Here is an 18,613-nt window from a genome sequence, read left to right as displayed (position 1 = left end):
TTTTAGTTTATTCAAGTTCAAAAGTTGTTTCCCACAAACCAGAAAGTTAGAGCCACAATCTCTACTCTCATTCGATTCTGGACGGGAACTACTTGCTAAATTCAGTTTCGACAACGATGGCCAAACAAATTTAATAAATAAATTGAGTGTCGATGAAATTACAAACTTCATCTTCATTGAATGTCGTTGACAGAATTTTGATTGATTTACTGGCGGCTCAAGGCTCAATCAAAAAGTTAGCCATCGGTTGGTGTCGTCTTTCGTTAATACAATTTATAAATCGAATCTAGTCTACAAGTCGGTTGCACTAAATGGCCGTATAATTGACATATTACCGAACCGAATCGAGTCGCACTGAAAGATGAAGGCCGAATACTGGTCTCAAGTGTCACTCACTAAATCATTTATTTCCAAGGCTAGAAAGGAGATTTCCTTGGGAACGCTCTGGCCGGAAATTTCAGCTGGCTTTCAGCTCTCTCACGCCCCGTGTCATGCGGCTGTCACGAACCCCCGACCCCCCACCCAACAAATGTCGCACATTCCCATTCCACTCCTCTTGGAAAAAAAGGGAAAATTCGCCTTTGTTGTATCCCCATTTCTTTCATTACCTTTTTGGTGGCTGAATGAGAACTTTTGTTTGGTGGAAAGAGGCCTGTAGAAATTGTCTTGGCTTGAAAAGTTTTTGTGCCTAAGCATTTTGTTGCCGCACGACTGCCCGACGGGTCCCAAGCCAAATGAGGGGTAAGCAAGTTGTTTCAACCTTTCCATCTTGTTGGGTTTTTGGGTTTTCGCTTCGTTTTCGGCCAAAGTAAATGTATGCCGTTTTGCATTATTTAAAATTTTGGTTTTTTGTGTTTATTAGAATGGGGGAAAGCTTATTCTTTTTTATAGAATATTTCAAAGAAAGTTTTGGGACGAGCGAAAAGTGCACAAATAATTATGATATTCGTACATTAATTTAACAAAAAGAAATATCTAAAATAAGACGAACCCTTTTAAAGTATTATTCTTTTACGGATGAGCTATTAGCCTTGGCGCCTGAGGCAGTGCCAGGTCTCGCTGTCTCTCATTGAGTTGAGTTGTCTGGGAATGTTTTTTGGGGTATAGAAATTATTTGAGAACAATTCCCGGCACCTTTTCCGCCCGTAGGCATCGCTCTGGCCATCAATTAAATATTCATGCGCCCGACTTAACCCTTTGGCTTTCGAATGAATCAAATATGGAACGGTTCTCTTACAACAAAAGATTCGCTGGCCCTAATTGCTTTCCATTTACGTAGATTCTTATCCGCTGCGGGCTCTGGGCTCTGCATCGGTGCCTGGGATTGGTGGACAGCGAATTAATGCGCTACAATAAATTTGAGACCCGCACAAAAGACAATGACCTCGGATTGGAGATGGCGGTATCCCCGTGACCAGCACCAGAGCGACACCGATGATTGAGCAGCCGCCTCCTGACTAAGGCTCTGTCTGCTGGTCTCCCGCTGGCCATTAATCAAGGTGAAATGTCAATTTGGTCGAACATAACTCAAAATGCGATTGGTAATGGAAATGTCGGAGTCACCTGCCTCAGACGGAAATGTTAATAGAACACCTCTGACTTTGCCGGCAGCAACCTTGAGAGTTACGTGGGGCCACACGGCGCCGGAAGTCTCGCATTTCAGAAAGTGCATTCGGTGGCTGCGGCTTTAGCGGTGGCTGCGAGAACGTTTTCATTTCCGTTTGGGGCCTCAGGTAGATGGGTCTCGTACATCCTTCCCACCCCCTTTTGGCCTTTGCCAAGCGCTTGGCTTGGAGTCCTCTCTGACCCTTTGCCGCTCGTGGAATGGAGCCTGCTGATGGCCTCTGCCGCGGTGGCTCCTGTTGGCCTTTGGCGCTCGTGGTTTCCAGGCTTCTAATTGCAGTGAATGATGCGCTTGATACTTGAGTGGAACAAATGAATTTCCGCCTGGTTGACAGGGGACTAATGAGTGCATGGGTTATGGTTTGACCGCAGCTGGTTTCAATTTATTTTGTGGCATCGGTTATGTTGCATAAGGCCTTCCTCAGCACTATTCCCGAGCACTTTTTCCCACATATACACGCACACAGGCTTAGAGTGTTGGCAACACTTCAACATCAACGTCACGGCGTCTCTGTGGCCACGTTTTGTACTGCATTTAGTACGCTTGTTAGCGGAATGCACCCTTGAGGCCAGAGGCATGCGGAACGCGGCATCCCCTTAGACTTTTCCTCATCCTTCGTGAGGGGGAAACCCCCATAGGAGAGGTCCTCCTCCTCCATGTCATCGTCCGCTGGCGTCCTCGTTCTTCTGGCACATTCTGCGGTGTCTCCGTCGTATGCATTGAATTTAAATAAATTTATAAACTCAGAAAGCTGAAAGGTTTGAGACGCAGCTAAGCTCGAAGGCTCTCCAGTAACGTGTTGTAGCCTTGCCTTAAATTTGCATATGAAACACAGTTTTTGATAGATTAGTCACTTAAACCAATTGATAATCGATTGTTAATGAATAAATAATCGAAAATTTTCATGGGGAAATTCTTTCAGCTTGCTCTCAAGAGAAAGCTGCTTAGAAACATGCCCTTCCCCCGATAAGTAACTCTGACTCCTAGGGGACTGTGTATCCTGTTCCAGGCAATGGCAAAGTTTTCCCAAGTTGGTCGTGCGGCCTGCATACAAACAGGAGATTAGGCGACCTGAGGCATTTAGCGAGAGACCTCAGACGCAGATGTTGACGACATAAATGACGGCTAAGCCTCCTAAGACATTATGATGGCTAGAAAAGGGAGGAAAAGCGAAGGAAGAATAAGGACCATGCCCAGAGGCCATGGCAATTGACCAGGCCCAAGAATTAATATCATTTCTTTGACAATATACGCGTGTGTGTACGTTGGCATTGTGTTGCCATTGACGGTACAGCGTGTGGTATGCGTTATATTTCAAATGGGGCATTAAATTGCTTTGTGTCCATTGTCCCGATGTCCAATGTTCGTGTTGTATTTATTTATTTGATGGCGATCGTATTAATTCGACAAGTTCTGCCACTGACACGTCATCTACGAATACAAGTACGAATACGAGTATTGGTCAGCTGATTTGTTTCATTTGCGCCTGAATTCATTTTGGTCCTTTGATTAAAATAATATATTTGACACAAGACGGAGAAGGTCATGTCATCGCTTTGGACTTACGACTTAGGACCACTCATGCGTGTCCCCAGACCAGGGGCTGGGCCTCTTCAGCCATATTTCCTTTTGAATTCAGTTGTAAAATCACCCAAGACAAATATGAAATTTAGATAAGAACACAAGGCAGGGGACGACCCAATCTCTTGTCACGTAGCATTGAGTGACGGAAGAAATATAGAAATAGATGTACTCCCAAGACATTTATTCCGTTCACGTGCAACAAATGAACAAGTTCATTAAGTGCAGGATGTTGTATAGGGGGAGGAGTAGTGCTTGTTCCACTACGGGTCGATGTTTATGCAGTCATTAAAGTCAATAAAGAGCTCCACGCCATATGAAAAATGAGTAGGCCCAAGAGAAGCCTACGAGCATGAGGCACACGAGGCCGGATATGAGGCTCCTCCTATGAGCAGGGGCGTCGCTACATTTATGTTGATTAAACTAGCGCCAGCTGGCTTCACTGGCAACTGAAAAGCATCATTCGAAACTGTCATCCACGTCAGTTGGATGCCAGACGCTAACAAAGGGAATGGGACTGCGACTGCCAGGCAGCATTCAGGGAGGGTCCTGGGAGTTCCAGCGCCTACATCCGCTTCCATCTGGCTGACACTTTTCATTTGGCTGCAGCTTTTCGTAGCAACGCACTGGCAATACTCTCTCTTTCCGAGTCTGTGTGGCAGTTTGTTTAAATTGTTACATGTCAGGGTAACTCTCGCATCAGATATTGTATTAATGCCTGGCCTTGGATTATGAGCAGGCATTGTGTGATATTGTTCTATTGAAATGTTGAATAAAACTAAAATTGAAAGGTCAGAGCAAGACCAGGAGACAGAACCGAAGGTAAATGTTTATTCGAAATCAGTTGAGTGGAATTAATTTGAATTTATTGCCACTTTTTCGTGCATGCATAATCCCCATACAGTTTTCTGTTCATGCAGTTTGTCAAAATAGTATCACATGTGGCTGCTTTTATTGTTTCACAAAATTTGCAGGCAGACCCTCATCAGAATATTGATTTTGCCCTTTCTACCGAAAAATACCGAATCTTAAAAAGTTTCCCCTTCTTTTGTGCTGTTTGTGGCACGTGACTTTGTAGCTCGGAGCCCTTGTGTGACCTCATTTGTGTTTGATTTCGGGCTTCTTCGGGTCGGCGGACTCATGTGTCCATAAATTAACCAAAAGAAAAACCTTTTCGAAAAACTAAGCCTGCAAGTTATGCACTCGCCAGCTGAGAGCTGAGAGGGTCCAGTCCGTGCTGTGTCCTTGCACAGAGAACATGTGCAAATGATATGCAAATTGGGCAAAGTGTGCTCAACAATTGTGCAATCTCTGTTTTATTTAGTAGAATTTACAGTCCGTTTAGTTCACTGCAGAGGTGGTGGTGGCCTAAGGATGCACGGCATTTAATTTAAATGTTGAAGGAGAGAAAACATTGCTCATACGCAATGTGCGCTGCACAAGAAGGCCAATTTAGAACAGAACAATCTTCGGCAGCTCTTTCTGTGTTGAGCTCTCCAATAATTATCATGGAAATTAATGCAAAATGATAGAGATATCTGCAGTTACACTTTGGATTCCTAGCACATGTTCTCTGACCTGACAGCCCTCCAATACAGACATCCTGGTTTGACTTTCGACCTCCATTGCATGTTATAAATGTAACCTTTGTGGCTAATTTTAGAGTCACACCATAGCCCGTTAGGATTGCCAAGGCAAAACAAGTTGTCCGCCGCTTTTTCAGCTTATGAAAACTTAATCTCCTCTACCCCCCACTCGCAAAAAAGAGATACTAAAAGGTAAATGTGTCCGCCCTCAATGACTACTGACGTCATTCGGAAATTTCAAACTATTTTCCATTTGAAATTGTATTTTTGTGTGAATTCGCATTGGAATGATTTTCTGCTGATTAAATTGAATAATTAAATTTCCTGTTATAAGTCGTGGAATCTGTGTATACTGTGTAGTTTTTGGCAATTGAAAATCATTGAATGAATAGGAGGAATGTTTCAGATAAATTATGCATTTAATCAATGGTTATTTTATGCTGAATTATTACCATGAATAATTCATAATTTTATGCTGATTAAAAATTTAGGTAAAATTGTATTATTTTGGGATGCCACTTTTGGCAATTGTTTGGCATTGAATAATTTTTGTAAATGTTTTGTATGAAATATGAATCTAATAAAAGTTTGGCATAACTCTTTAAAAATCCCTGGAGTGACTGAATTTCCTTAATTATTCTGTGGAATTTTTCGCAACAATATTTGGACCATGAAGTTTGATGCAATATTTATATGAATAAGGGGAATCTAATCAATTTTTCAAAGCTTTACTTTCGGGAGCTGAAATCCCCCGTCTCATCTTTTGAGCCCATTGTTTCAGGACTTTTCTCCTGGGATTGTCGGGATGTTTCATTTCATTTTTCTCTTCATGCTCTCGAGGATAACAATAAAATCCAAAAATGATTTGGCAAATTTTATTGCTGCTCCACGAGTCCCAACAAAAATTAGCCAAAGCCCGAAGGAGGAGAGAGAGGGAAAAGCGGCACACATGCACGTAAGTCCTCCCTGAAAGGAAAAGTCTAATCTGCTCCGACACCTGGCCACAGGACACGAAGAGGACATCGACATGGCAATGTGCTCATTGTCCAACGGTTACATTACAAGCTTTCAGGAGCAGCAGCAGCAGAGAAGTAGGATGTCCTCCTCGTACTTGACTGGAGCGGGTGGGTAAGAAGGTGGCATGTAAATTTTTCAACACACTGAGCACAATAAACATTTGCACATGGCCGCAGGATAACATCCTCTTCACGGGTGTGACACTGTGTGTGTGTGTGTTTGGCCCAACATCCTGGGGACACGCACATGGCCATGGCTGGCATGGCATTCGAGGCACGCAACCATTTTGCCACTGGCAGCAGCACGAGGACAATATCTTTCAGGTATGTAAGTTCTGTTTAGTCCATTATCGGCGCAGAGCTTATTCATGTATCGTTTTCATTGGGTTCGCCCTCTGCCCCATTTTAATTTGCACTTTTCCGACCCTATTCCTATTCTGTTCATAAATATGCGTATAATTCTCTTTGTATATATGTCACTTTGGCTGATTGTTTGGCAGCCCCTTCTGCATGGCCTTAACAACCACACATATGCTCAACATACACATATTGTTTGGCTATACAATATGAGTGTGTGTCTATTGGCCGATGTGTCTGTGTATGCCCTAGTAATTAGCCAGAAAGTGCTGCTTCTGTTGCCATTTCAAGCAGGAGACCTGGGCAATGAGAAGTTGTCAGACCCCCAGCAGACAGACACAGACACCGACACTGCTACTGCTACTTCATCTGCTTCCAGACTCAGACAAGAGGTCACTGCTCTGTTGCTCAATTGATGCGGCTCTTTTTCACACAATGGGTATGTTGTTTGTCTGGTAAAGTCAATTGTGGATGAAACAAAAATAGTAAGAATATGAGTATCAGTACGAGGTAAATGTGTCTGGCGAAAAGCTAAGTACAGCTTCCCTTTTTCTGCAGTAGGAGCACTCGCATATATTCATCAACGTCTGCCTGCCGCCGCCAAAAGTTTAAATTAATGACAGGAGTCTCAATCGGACATCCATCAGGACGATGTTCGCAAGACGTACAACTAGCGAACATTAATTAAATTAGCCAATTAAAAGTTTTAGGGGCCCCCAACAAATCTCCGGACTTGGAGCTCAGCAAATAAATATGTTTGTTCCAGCATTAATGCCGAAAGCCGACGGAAATTTTTGGTAAGCCCTTAAGCAAATCACTAATGCCGGGAACAGCGGCGATTATTCAAAATGAAATAGGCATAAAAGCTGTACAAAACTTACCCCAAAAACACACACACACAAGCCGAATATTGATTTAGCGGTGATTTAGGCTTTTAGTTTATGGTTTTAGCACTGTTGCTTCTTCAGTTTATGGCTTAGTTTCTTCCGGGGGATTTCGGGGTTCACATCTTTCAAAACTTGAGAGCTTGAGGCTTGGGCAAAGACCACTTGCCGTCGCCTCACAAAGAAATAATTTAAAGGGATATTTTCTTGGTGGTTTTTTACTGTCTATTTCCTCACTTAAAATTATAACTTTTCTTTTGTCTATGATACATTTTTGAGTTTTGATTAATTATTAATTATTTGGCTTGAGTTTGTTTGGTGTGTGACTCCTCTCTGTCGGATGCTGCTTCTGCTGTTTGCTGTTGCTTTTGCCGCTAAGATGTGGCACACTGCTTCGTTGAGTTTGAACTGAGCTCGAGTCCTGCCTGGCACTCGCTTTTATTGGCCGCCAAGAGGAAACCCACCACGAAACAGAGGGACAGACAGAGGGACAGACAGAGGGGAGACCCAGCCGCTGCCGTTGCCGCTGATGCCTTCCTGGCCGACAGCCTGCCATGCGCCCCGAAAGGATACAAATATTTACAGGTGCGTGTGGGGGATGGGATGGGTCTGCACTGAGGTCTGCTTTAGGTCTGGGGTTAGCACAAAAAGCTCTTTTTTTTCAAGATGTGTGCATTCACTGAGAGAAAGTTTGTTAGAAAACTATGATTTTTTTATATAGAACTTCGTAAATATCTACAATGCAGAATATAAAGAAGGGTCACAACAAAACATAAATAAATATATATACAAAATTCTGAGAATAATAATTATTTCTTACATTTTCTTATTATTATTTTTTATTTTTTCTGTAAATGTAAATCTGATGAAATGAAAACTTATTTTCCAATAACTATGTATGACCTGACAACCCTGAAAGGAAAAGCTTTTTCTCTCTCTTTCTCTCACTCTCTCTCTCTCTCTTTCTAAAGAAAAGCTTTTACGTTTCAAAACAAACCACCCACACAGCATCCTCACACTCTCGCATGGACAGCGAGCACATGGCCGGATGCAGAGTTCTACAACTTTACAACTGTGGTGGATTTCCCTGCCCATTCTCCTCTATTACCCAGTCGCATGCTAGTGGGCTAAAAGAAGAAGAAAATACCGAAAGAACCTTCGGCAGCGGCTTAAGCCAAAACAAGGAGAGAAAAGTAGAGAGAGAGAAACAAAGAGACAAAGTAGGAGAAGACTACGATGAAAACAATGCAAACAAAAATTTGCGCTTTTACGAGCAGAGTAACCATCATCAACATGAGCATCAACAGCCATCCCCAGCTCCTCCCATGAAATTACCGGTCGTCATTCTTTCCTTTTTAGCTGGCATTCATGTCTTATCCTTTCTTTTGCCTCAACTTAGAACCGAACCCAAACTTGAACCGCGGCCTTTGGCTGGTTTCTCACGCCTTGCGTATTTGCCTGACACGCGTACTCGTAGTTTTCCCAGCCTCGTCTTTTGTTTTCCCCCAATTTCTTTCTTTTTATGAGAGTTTGCTATGGAGGCAGCAGCAGAAGCAGCAGCACCCGTAGGCAACAAATTGTCAGCCGTTTAAGCCACTTGGGCGCAACATGGCGTATGCGTAATTATAATTGAAATTTCGTGCCTACAGTTAATGAGTTCTCTCCTTGGTATAGTCCTTGGACGTAAATGTTTAAGCTGTGATGTTAACCTTTTAATAAAGAGCCACCTTAAGGTCTATTTATCGAGCATCAAATGGAATTTTTAATCAAAATAACTGACGCTAGACGGTTCCTTGATTCCGTGGGGCGTGAAATGCCAGTGGCAATGGGACCATCGTCATGGCAACATTGTACCTTTTCGCACCCACCTCTGTTCTGTTCTGCTTTGCGGTTGTATCAAACGATCTGTGGTGGCGGCAGCATTTATTCCTGTCCTGTTGTATAATGGAAATGCGTCAGCGAAGACGCAGCAACATGCATTTTACCTCCTCCCACCCATCGACCTCAACACCGCTTAAGATTGTATAAACATAAAAACCATACATGACGTATACGCAATATTTGTGTGGGGCCCCTCTTAGAGCCAAGCCGCTAAAACGCTCAAGTGCTTCCCCGTTTGTTGCGAAAGTTTTGCGAAATTGTTGCATATGTGAGAGTTGTATATGCGGGTTGCATGATTTGGTGATGAACGTCATTGACGTCAGTCGTGGGGGCCCCTTCACTGTATGATTGGATAACGAAAGAATGAAGGACTAGAGGTTTAATTCAAGCATTGGTTTGGGTTCAGTACGTAATTCGCATAAGAAGTCTGTTGTCTGCAGCAAAATGATTGTTATATAAACGTCGACTTCAACTTCAACTTCAGCTTTGACCATAAATTATTGATTTGTCTGGTCAATTAGTCTCGTTAATATGATTAATGATGGGGGTGGAGCACTAGCACGAGCATGCCAGGCCCCACAATTGAATCAATTTGACATTGAAACAAGAGCCGCCTTGAGCGAACGGCAGTGGGAATTTTCCCCTTGATTTATTGAGTCACTAAAAGCAAAAGCCAGTGCAATCAGCCCCATAACCTTTGGGTCCACCAAAAGTGGAGCCCCCACTTTCTCCCAGTCGCTCTGATTCTATTAGAGGATGGCATTATATGCGGGGGCTGAATTTTAAAAGCATTCATTATGACTGGCATAGAGCGGGTAGTGCACGCAATAAACCAATTTCGGTGTCTGTCTCACCTGTCTGCTGTCCCTAACTAAAGCTGTTTTCCCCTTCCTCAGCCTCATCCCCATCCCCATCCCATTGCTACCTCTCTCCGTGCCGCACTGAACCTTTCATTGTTTTGCTTTCAAGTTGCGCGGTAATTTCATTTGGTAATTGTATCCTGCAATTTGCTTTTGCTCTGGGGGCAATTTGATCCAGAAAATTTACAGCCCGCAGCTGTAAAATGCCAAAGGTCATAGTGTAGATGTACGGAGGGGGGAACACCAAGCACTGAAAATAAGGCACAATGAGTGAGGCAAAGATAGATCCGGAATCCATCAAACTGCATTGGAACGCAGCCAGCATGGCAATCATCAGCGGAAAATGGCAAATTGAGAGCACTTATCGTCTCCGCTGGAATCACAAAAAGGGGGGCAGCCTCGAGGGGTCCATAGCTATAGAGGGGTCTATTATCTCTGCTTCCCTCTGTATCATCTCTGCTTCCCTAACGAGGCATCTGTCACCTTCGTTTCCCTCTATGGCGGAGTCTATCATCTGCATTTCCCTCTGTTTGGTTCTCTATCTACCAATGGAAATTGAGTTACCTGTGGAATTGTGACCCTTGCAACAACAACATCGTCATGCGATGCGGAGACCTTGACAATACGTATACGCAGTGTAATCGGATAACTGGTTTCGTTCATTTACGTTGCCAATTGATGAGCTTTGATTAGCAGCGTAGCAGATTTCTGTATAATTCCTGCATTCATCTTAAAACTTACCTTCTCATCCTTGGCATAAAATAAGTTATTTCGCTTCAAGCGAAAGTAGCGACGTCGCCAGCGCTGAAACGACCAGGTGTGCTTCAGCAGGAAACCCTCTTTAATGATGGCAGACTAGAGAAAGTAAAGAGAATAAATAGATAGATACAGTTATTTAAACAGCGTAGAAGCAGACGGTTCACTTGGATAGAAAAACATATATTCCATTGGCAATTAGCCATTGGATGGCGCTGACACTGCACTTCACACTAGAGAGTCAATAATAATGAGTGCCATGGCATGTCACAGACTCAAGGAACATTGGACCTGCACCTAGACCTGGACATGAACATGGACCTGAATCCTGTTCGGTCGACTCTGTGGTGCCCCGTCAATTGCAATCGCCAGCTGGATGTCAACCATAATTGGCTGCATACTAACAAAAGCCAGTGGCAAGTGTGGCTCTGTCGCTCAGTGGTGTGTGTGTGTGGGGAAACAATATGGCCGGCAATCAATTGTGCAAACAAAGGCCAATCACACTCAGTCACATTTTTCTCCCCCATTCACACTTATTTGCGAGTCGCGAACAAAAGCAAATGCCCCGGGAAAGTGGGAAAGTGTTGTGCGGGAAAAGCGAAATATAAAAGTGTAAATAAGCATCGGGGCCAGAAGTCGACAAAAGTGACAATAATCTGGGCCAATTATTCGACAAATAAACCTTTTGATTTCAGCAAATTGTGCGACTTGGTCAACTTCGCTGGACAGTAAGCTCTTAGAACACTTCAGGAATCGATGAGAATGGGAATGAGAATACCATGCCGCTGGCTGAAAAGCGCACAATTGCAATCCGTTTAAGTTTCATTTCCACCGGATCAAGCGCCATTTACTCCCTCTCTCTTACACTCTCGTATCCTCGGGGGGCTAAAAGGAAATTCAACGTCAAATAATAATGGAAAAATCTTTAGAAGAAATTGCAACGAATCAAGTTGTAGAGAATTCCATTTGATTTCATTTTCTCCATTCTGTTTGTGCAGCAAAATTGGAGAAGGAACCAAAGCGGAAATGTTTGCGCAGCTTAGAAGAGTGGCCAGCTAAAAGCTCTTTAACGGCCAACTCTGACTTAAATTGTACTTAAAACTGCTCCCGAAATTTCATAGAAACCAACTGGCACTTAGGTTGAATGACCCCGCACAAAAGAGCAGACGAAAATTCAATTGGAAAGTGAATCCCACGCCCCCTTTCAAACTGTGACTAAAAATCAAAGTTACGGTACTATCATATCAAGATCAATCATCGTCAATCAATCATTCTGTGTGCGTGGCCATGGGGCATGGCGTTGACTACACATCAAGTATACGCCAAATTGGCCCTGGCCAAAAGCCGACAAAGCCAGCGTCTGTCCATCAGGGCAGACACAGGACGCAAGACAGAAGACGGAAAGAAGATGATAAGCAAGTTTGAAATTTTTCGTTAGCTGGGTATTGATTTTGATTTAATATTACCCACCGGTCCCTTGTCGCTTGCCCACCATCTCTCTCTCTCTCTTTTGTAGAGGTAAAAAGATACAAGATAAATAATAAAAACGAGGGGGAACGTTGTGAGTTGCTGCGGAGACCGCAACTCTACATTTATACCCGATACTTAGTGAGTATGGCTCTCCTCCGACAGATGGTGCGAGAGAGACACAAAAACAGTTTAAACGTGTCGTCGGGCGCTGCGTAGCGACTGAAAATTGATTTGTCACTTTTGGCTATAATAATAGTCCGATCTGATCCAGATTCGGCCATCTGATAAATATGGTCATTCTCTATGATTGTGCGTTTTTAATTTTCTCGTCTCTTCAATATTGTTTTTGGCAGAGATTTTCGTCTTTTGTGGACGTTACACACATCCATTTTCACCACAAATCTAATATACCCCTACAAAAAAAATTTTTAAATAAAAATCTAAAATAATAATTATACAATACAATACATTATATAATTATTATTTTTTTTTTTTTATTGAATAATGATTATTTCTTATTTCTATTGAATAATTCTTATTTTAGATTTTTATTGTATAATTATTATTATAATTATTATTCTTGATTTTTATTGAATGATTATGATTTTTAATTTTTATTGTATAATTATTATTATAAGTGTTATTCTTGATTTTTATTGCATAACTGTTATTATAATTGTTATTCTTGATTTTTAATGAATAACTATTATTATAATTGTTATTCTTCATTTTTATTGAATAACTATTATCATAATTGTTATTCTTGATTTTTATTGAATAACTGTTATTATAATTGTTATTCTTGATTTTTATTGAATAACTGTTATTATAATTGTTATTCTTGATTTTTATTGAATAACTATTATTATAATTGTTATTCTTGATTTTTATTGAATAACTATTATTATAATTGTTATTCTTGATTTTTATTGAATAAATATTATTATAATTGTTATTCTTGATTTTTATTGAATAACTGTTATTATAATTGTTATTCTTGATTTTTATTGAATAACTATTATTATAATTGTTATTCTTGATTTTTATTGAATAACTATTATTATAATTGTTATTCTTGATTTTTATTGAATAACTGTTATTATAATTGTTATTCTTGATTTTTATTGAATAACTATTATTATAATTGTTATTCTTGATTTTTATTGAATAACTATTATCATAATTGTTATTCTTGATTTTTATTGAATAACTGTTATTATAATTGTTATTCTTGATTTTTATTGAATAACTATTATTATAATTGTTATTCTTGATTTTTATTGAATAACTGTTATTATAATTGTTATTCTTGATTTTTAATGAATAACTATTATTATAATTGTTATTCTTCATTTTTATTGAATAACTATTATCATAATTGTTATTCTTGATTTTTATTGAATAACTGTTATTATATTTGTTATTCTTGATTTTTATTGAATAACTGTTATTATAATTGTTATTCTTGATTTTTATTGAATAACTGTTATTATAATTGTTATTCTTGATTTTTATTGAACAACTATTATTATAATTGTTATTCTTGATTTTTATTGAATAACTATTATTATAATTGTTATTCTTGATTTTTATGGAATAACTGTTATTATAATTGTTATTCTTGATTTTTATTGAATAACTATTATTATAATTGTTATTCTTGATTTTTATTGAATAACTGTTATTATAATTGTTATTCTTGATTTTTAGTGAATAACTGTTATTATAATTGTTATTCTTGATTTTTATTGAATAACTATTATTATAATTGTTATTCTTGATTTTTATTGAATAACTATTATTATAATTGTTATTCTTGATTTTTATTGAATAACTATTATTATAATTGTTATTCTTGATTTTTATTGAATAACTGTTATTATAATTGTTATTCTTGATTTTTAGTGAATAACTGTTATTATAATTGTTATTCTTGATTTTTATTGAATAACTATTATTATAATTGTTATTCTTGATTTTTATTGAATAACTGTTATTATAATTGTTATTCTTGATTTTTAGTGAATAACTGTTATTATAATTGTTATTCTTGATTTTTATTGAATAACTATTATTATAATTGTTATTCTTGATTTTTATTGAATAACTATTATTATAATTGTTATTCTTGATTTTTATTGAATAACTGTTATTATAATTGTTATTCTTGATTTTTAGTGAATAACTGTTATTATAATTGTTATTCTTGATTTTTATTGAATAACTATTATTATAATTGTTATTCTTGATTTTTATTGAATAACTATTATTATAATTGTTATTCTTGATTTTTAGTGAATAACTATTATTATAATTGTTATTCTTGATTTTTATTGAATAACTATTATTATAATTGTTATTCTTGATTTTTATTGAATAACTGTTATTATAATTGTTATTCTTGATTTTTATTGAATAACTGTTATTATAATTGTTATTCTTGATTTTTAGTGAATAACTGTTATTATAATTGTTATTCTTGATTTTTATTGAATAACTATTATTATAATTGTTATTCTTGATTTTTAATGAATAACTGTTATTATAATTGTTATACCCGATACTCAAAATGAGTATTGGGGTATATTATTATAATTGTTATACCCGATACTCAAAATGAGTATTGGGGTATATTAGATTTGTGGTAAAAGTGGATGTGTGTAACGTACAGAAGGAATCGTTTCCGACCCCATAAAGTATATATATTCTTGATCAGCATCAATAGCCGAGTCGATTGAGCCCTGTCTGTCTGTCCGTCCGGCCGTCTGTCCGTCCCCTTCAGCGCCTAGTGCTCAAAGACTATACGAGCTAGAGCAACGATGTTTTGGATCCAGACTTCTGTGATATGTCACTGCTACAAAATTATTTCAAAACTTTACCCCGCCCACTTCCGCCAGCACAAAGGACGAAAATCTGTGGCATCCACAATATTGCAGATTCGAGAAAACTAAAAACGCAGAATCATAGATAATGACCATATCTATCAGATTGCTGAATCTGGATTAGATCAGATCATGTTTATAGCCAAAAGCAAGAAATCAATTTGTAGTGGCTACGCAGCGCCCGACGTCACGCTCAGACTGATTTTCTGTCTCTCTCGCACGCACTCTTTGTCGTGCGTCGTTTAATATTACGGCGTCTGCCGGAGAAGAGCCATACTGACTTAGTATCGGGTATAAATGTAGAGTTGCGGTGTCCGCAGCAACTCACAACGTTCCCCCTCGTTTTTGATTTGTATTGTATAATTATTATTATAATTGTTATTCTTGATTTTTATTGTATAAATATAATTCTTGATTTTTATTGTATAATTATTATTATAATTGTTAATCTTGATTTTTATTGAATAATTATGATTTTTGATTTTTATGGAATAATTATTATTCTTGGTTTTTATTGAATAAATATTATTATAATAATTATTCTTGATTTTTATGGAATAATTATTATTTTTGATTTTTATTTTATAATTATTATTCTTGATTTTTATTGAATTATTATTATTATAATTATTATTTTTATTGAGTAATTATTATTTTTAGATCAAAACATGAATTATATAATTATTATTTTTGATTTTTATTGTATAATAATTATTTAATAATAAAAATCAAATGAACTGGTCCAGAGCCCATAGATATGGATATGATTTTCCATTGTTGGTTTCTCAGTCAGGCAGCGTAAATATAACGTATAAATTTCCCACACTCTTTTATTGGGGTTGCTTTTGCTTTACTTTTCCTGGGCTTTGTTTTGACTTTCCTTAGCTTCTCTTTCTTTTATTGCCTCTTTTGCTACATTATGTATAAGGATTATGCTCTACTTGCTCCAATATCCGCTCTTTCGTGCTGCTTTCTCTCTGACTTTTTGATTTTATTTTGTGCCTGAAGTTTATAGAAATTAGCTGTTGGCTGTAGGAGAAGGGAGCATATCCTTCGAAGGCTCACGTGAGGAGCAAGGACGAACAAAAAACAGTTGGCCAATTGTCTGTGTAAATAGTCGTAAATAATTCAAAAGTTATTTTTCACCAGGCACTTGGCAATGGAAAGAGTGAGGGGGTCTCGAGGATATTGCGGCAAAAGTCTGCAAAAGTGGGTCCAAACAAAAACCAGTCGACAGACAATGCGATCCAGGGCCTTTAGCTTTGTTTATTCTGTAGGTTTTTACGGTATTGTTGGATTTAAATGGCAGAGAGCTGAGGGCTGCAGTAATTGCCATGCAAATGGGTAAGGAACTCAAGCAATTAAAGATGCCGCTTAATCGCATTTCATAAGAATGTTTAGTAAAGATTTACATTTCAGTAGCATTTGTATGTACCTAAAGTAGATACTATTCTTTGTTTAAAGAAATTCCCAGTGTTGCTGTGGTTATGAACCGCACTGTCAGCCAACTGTTGAGGTTTTCCTGTCTGCTTTCTCGGCTTCTTTTCTCCTCTTCATCTCTATTGTCCTACGAGTATTCTCTTCTCTCTTCTGTCGGTCTCCTGTGCCAAAACGTGTGCCATCCAGCTCAAGCACTAAGAAGCTTTTGTTTAACGTTTTGCTTATTGTTCTGCGGTTTGACATATGTAAGCCCCCCCCCCCCCCCACACACAGACACACATACGCACAACATACGAGTATGGTGGCCACGCCTCCATCTCTATAGGGTGGCACTTGAATGTTGCTTGTCTGTCACAATCAGGAAAATGTTTTTTGTTCAGCCGTCAAACGAAATAAATCACAAATAATAAATGCCCTGCACTTAAAGCGAAAATTGCCAACGACGAAGAATTGAAGGAAAATATTGCTATTTACTCTCATACATTTGAGTATTCCCCGGAGAGGTCAAGAGCCTGCCTGGACTTGCCAACAACAAACCGCAGTACTAAAAATACAATCAAAATCCTTTTTTTTTTGAAAAGGCCAAAGTGCAGCGATGCGTATAATTAACATCAAATGGCCAGAGCAACGCGGGAGAAGCCCCCACCCAAGGATATGCGGCGGGGCTTGAACTTTTGCCTCTGAACAAATTATTCATACGACGCGTGGTCCAAGGGGATACTGAGAGGGGAAAGGAAGTGCGTCGAACGCTTCAAAGTGACACCAAAACCATAAAGAACTTAATTGAAGCTTTTCTCAGGCTTCCTATTCGCTTCAAAATTTTCGCGGAGTCTTTCAGGTGCTTTCAGTCTTTTTCTTTCTTTTATTCTTTCATTTGAGAGAGCCGCTAGGCAACTATGGCAACATTTAATTAAAATATATGAATGGTTTAATGGCCTTCATTTCGTTTTTTTGCTGGGACCTTAATTTTGGAGGTGATATTCTGTTGAAGCGCCTAAAAGTTTGATGTTCAATGCACATTATGATTATTATAGCAACAGCTTAGACCGACCCTTGATCTATGCGACAGTTGACACTTGAAGTGCGGCATTAAAATATTCAGCAACTTCTTGAACTGAGCCTCTGACCTTTGGCAAACGCCACTGCCGGCGGCACTGGCGCCACTTGCAACACAAACCCTCCGACACACACGCAACGCCCTGTCCCTCCGCCCTCTAGCCACGCCGCTACTCTTTTGCGTGGCATGCAACTTCCGCTCCAGAAACTTTAGAGCTGACGCTCCGCTGCATCGCTGCATGGCTGATAAAGCCATGGAGGACTCTTTTCACTGCTGCCAAGTGCAGGCTGTGCAGAGCCAAAAGGGAAATTGAGTCTGGAAACTGCCGCAGGAACACTGCTGCCAGAGGTACTATGTCAGAGCGAAACTGTCAGGAAGGAATACTTTTAGAGGAAAACTTCGAGAGAGGAACTTTGTAATGCCGGTCCACCGAGTCATTGTGTGGCTAAGCTCGAAACAGCCACAGGAAACCCTGCCAGAGGAGGAGAGGAAATACTACCAATACTCACCAGATTATTGTTGCGTTTGGTGGACATGCGACGCTGGAAGAGGCGTGCCGGCTCCGTTTCAATTTCCGACTCCGACTCGGTGTCGTCGCCATCCCGGCTAATGGAAATGATCGGAATGATGGGCACCGGCGAGAGGCTGCCCGAACTGCAGCCACTACTCCTCCCACTGGAGAGGCTGCGTCCACTCCTTGGGCTGCGGGGACTGGCTACGTGGAGGGTGTCCAGTTTTAAGTGGGCCATTGTCGGGTTTCGCTAACATTCACGTTCACGTTTACGTTTACTTTGACGTCTACGTTTTCTCTTCTTGGCGTTGTGAAATTCCTTTGCATACTTTCGGGCGGCGGGTGGCAATGGCGGCGGCTTCCTTGGGGCGACTGTCACGTTGCAAGGACACGCAGAATAGCACAGGACACGCAGAGTGTTGAATAAAAAAGGGAACCCTGCTTAGAGTGGACGCACCAGTAGCCGCAGGTGGCAGTCCCCAGTGGCTTTCAGTGCTTATGTAAAAAGCTGCCAGGACGCACAAACACAATGGATGGACACCCAACCTCTAGGATCCCTATAACTTGTTCTCCTCTACGTTGTTTCTATGCCCTTTGTTCGGTTGCTTAAGGGTCACACTCTGGTCCAAGAGTGGCTTATGATATTACAATAATTGATATTATATCAACGTCCTTTGCCGAAGCGAAGCACAAAAAGTGTATACATTC

General features: G+C 39.6%; 1 protein-coding gene across 7 annotated transcripts in view; it reads right to left on the bottom strand.

Moving 5' to 3' along the window:
* LOC6897879 (diacylglycerol kinase eta) overlaps positions 1 to 18,613 on the bottom strand; it is a 44,382-nt gene extending 25,769 nt beyond the window's left edge. For 5 of the 7 annotated variants that reach the window (XM_015182725.2, XM_003736834.3, XM_033376500.1 and 2 more), the window contains exons 1-2: positions 17,904 to 18,610; positions 10,531 to 10,644 (exon numbers count right to left, since the gene is read on the bottom strand). In XM_015182725.2, coding sequence (XP_015038211.2) covers positions 10,531 to 10,644; positions 17,904 to 18,143 — 354 coding nt within the window. In that variant the 5' untranslated portion in view covers positions 18,144 to 18,610. Of the gene's footprint in view, positions 1 to 7,045; positions 7,490 to 10,530; positions 10,645 to 17,903 lie in introns of those variants that run through there. The other 2 variants (XM_003736833.3, XM_002137945.4) reach the window with 2 other exon arrangements.

Source organism: Drosophila pseudoobscura, chromosome 2 (assembly GCF_009870125.1).
Source record: "Drosophila pseudoobscura strain MV-25-SWS-2005 chromosome 2, UCI_Dpse_MV25, whole genome shotgun sequence".
NCBI lineage: Eukaryota > Metazoa > Arthropoda > Insecta > Diptera > Drosophilidae > Drosophila > Drosophila pseudoobscura.
Note: the sequence above shows the minus strand (reverse complement) of the source record. Positions and strands in the feature narration are given on the sequence as shown.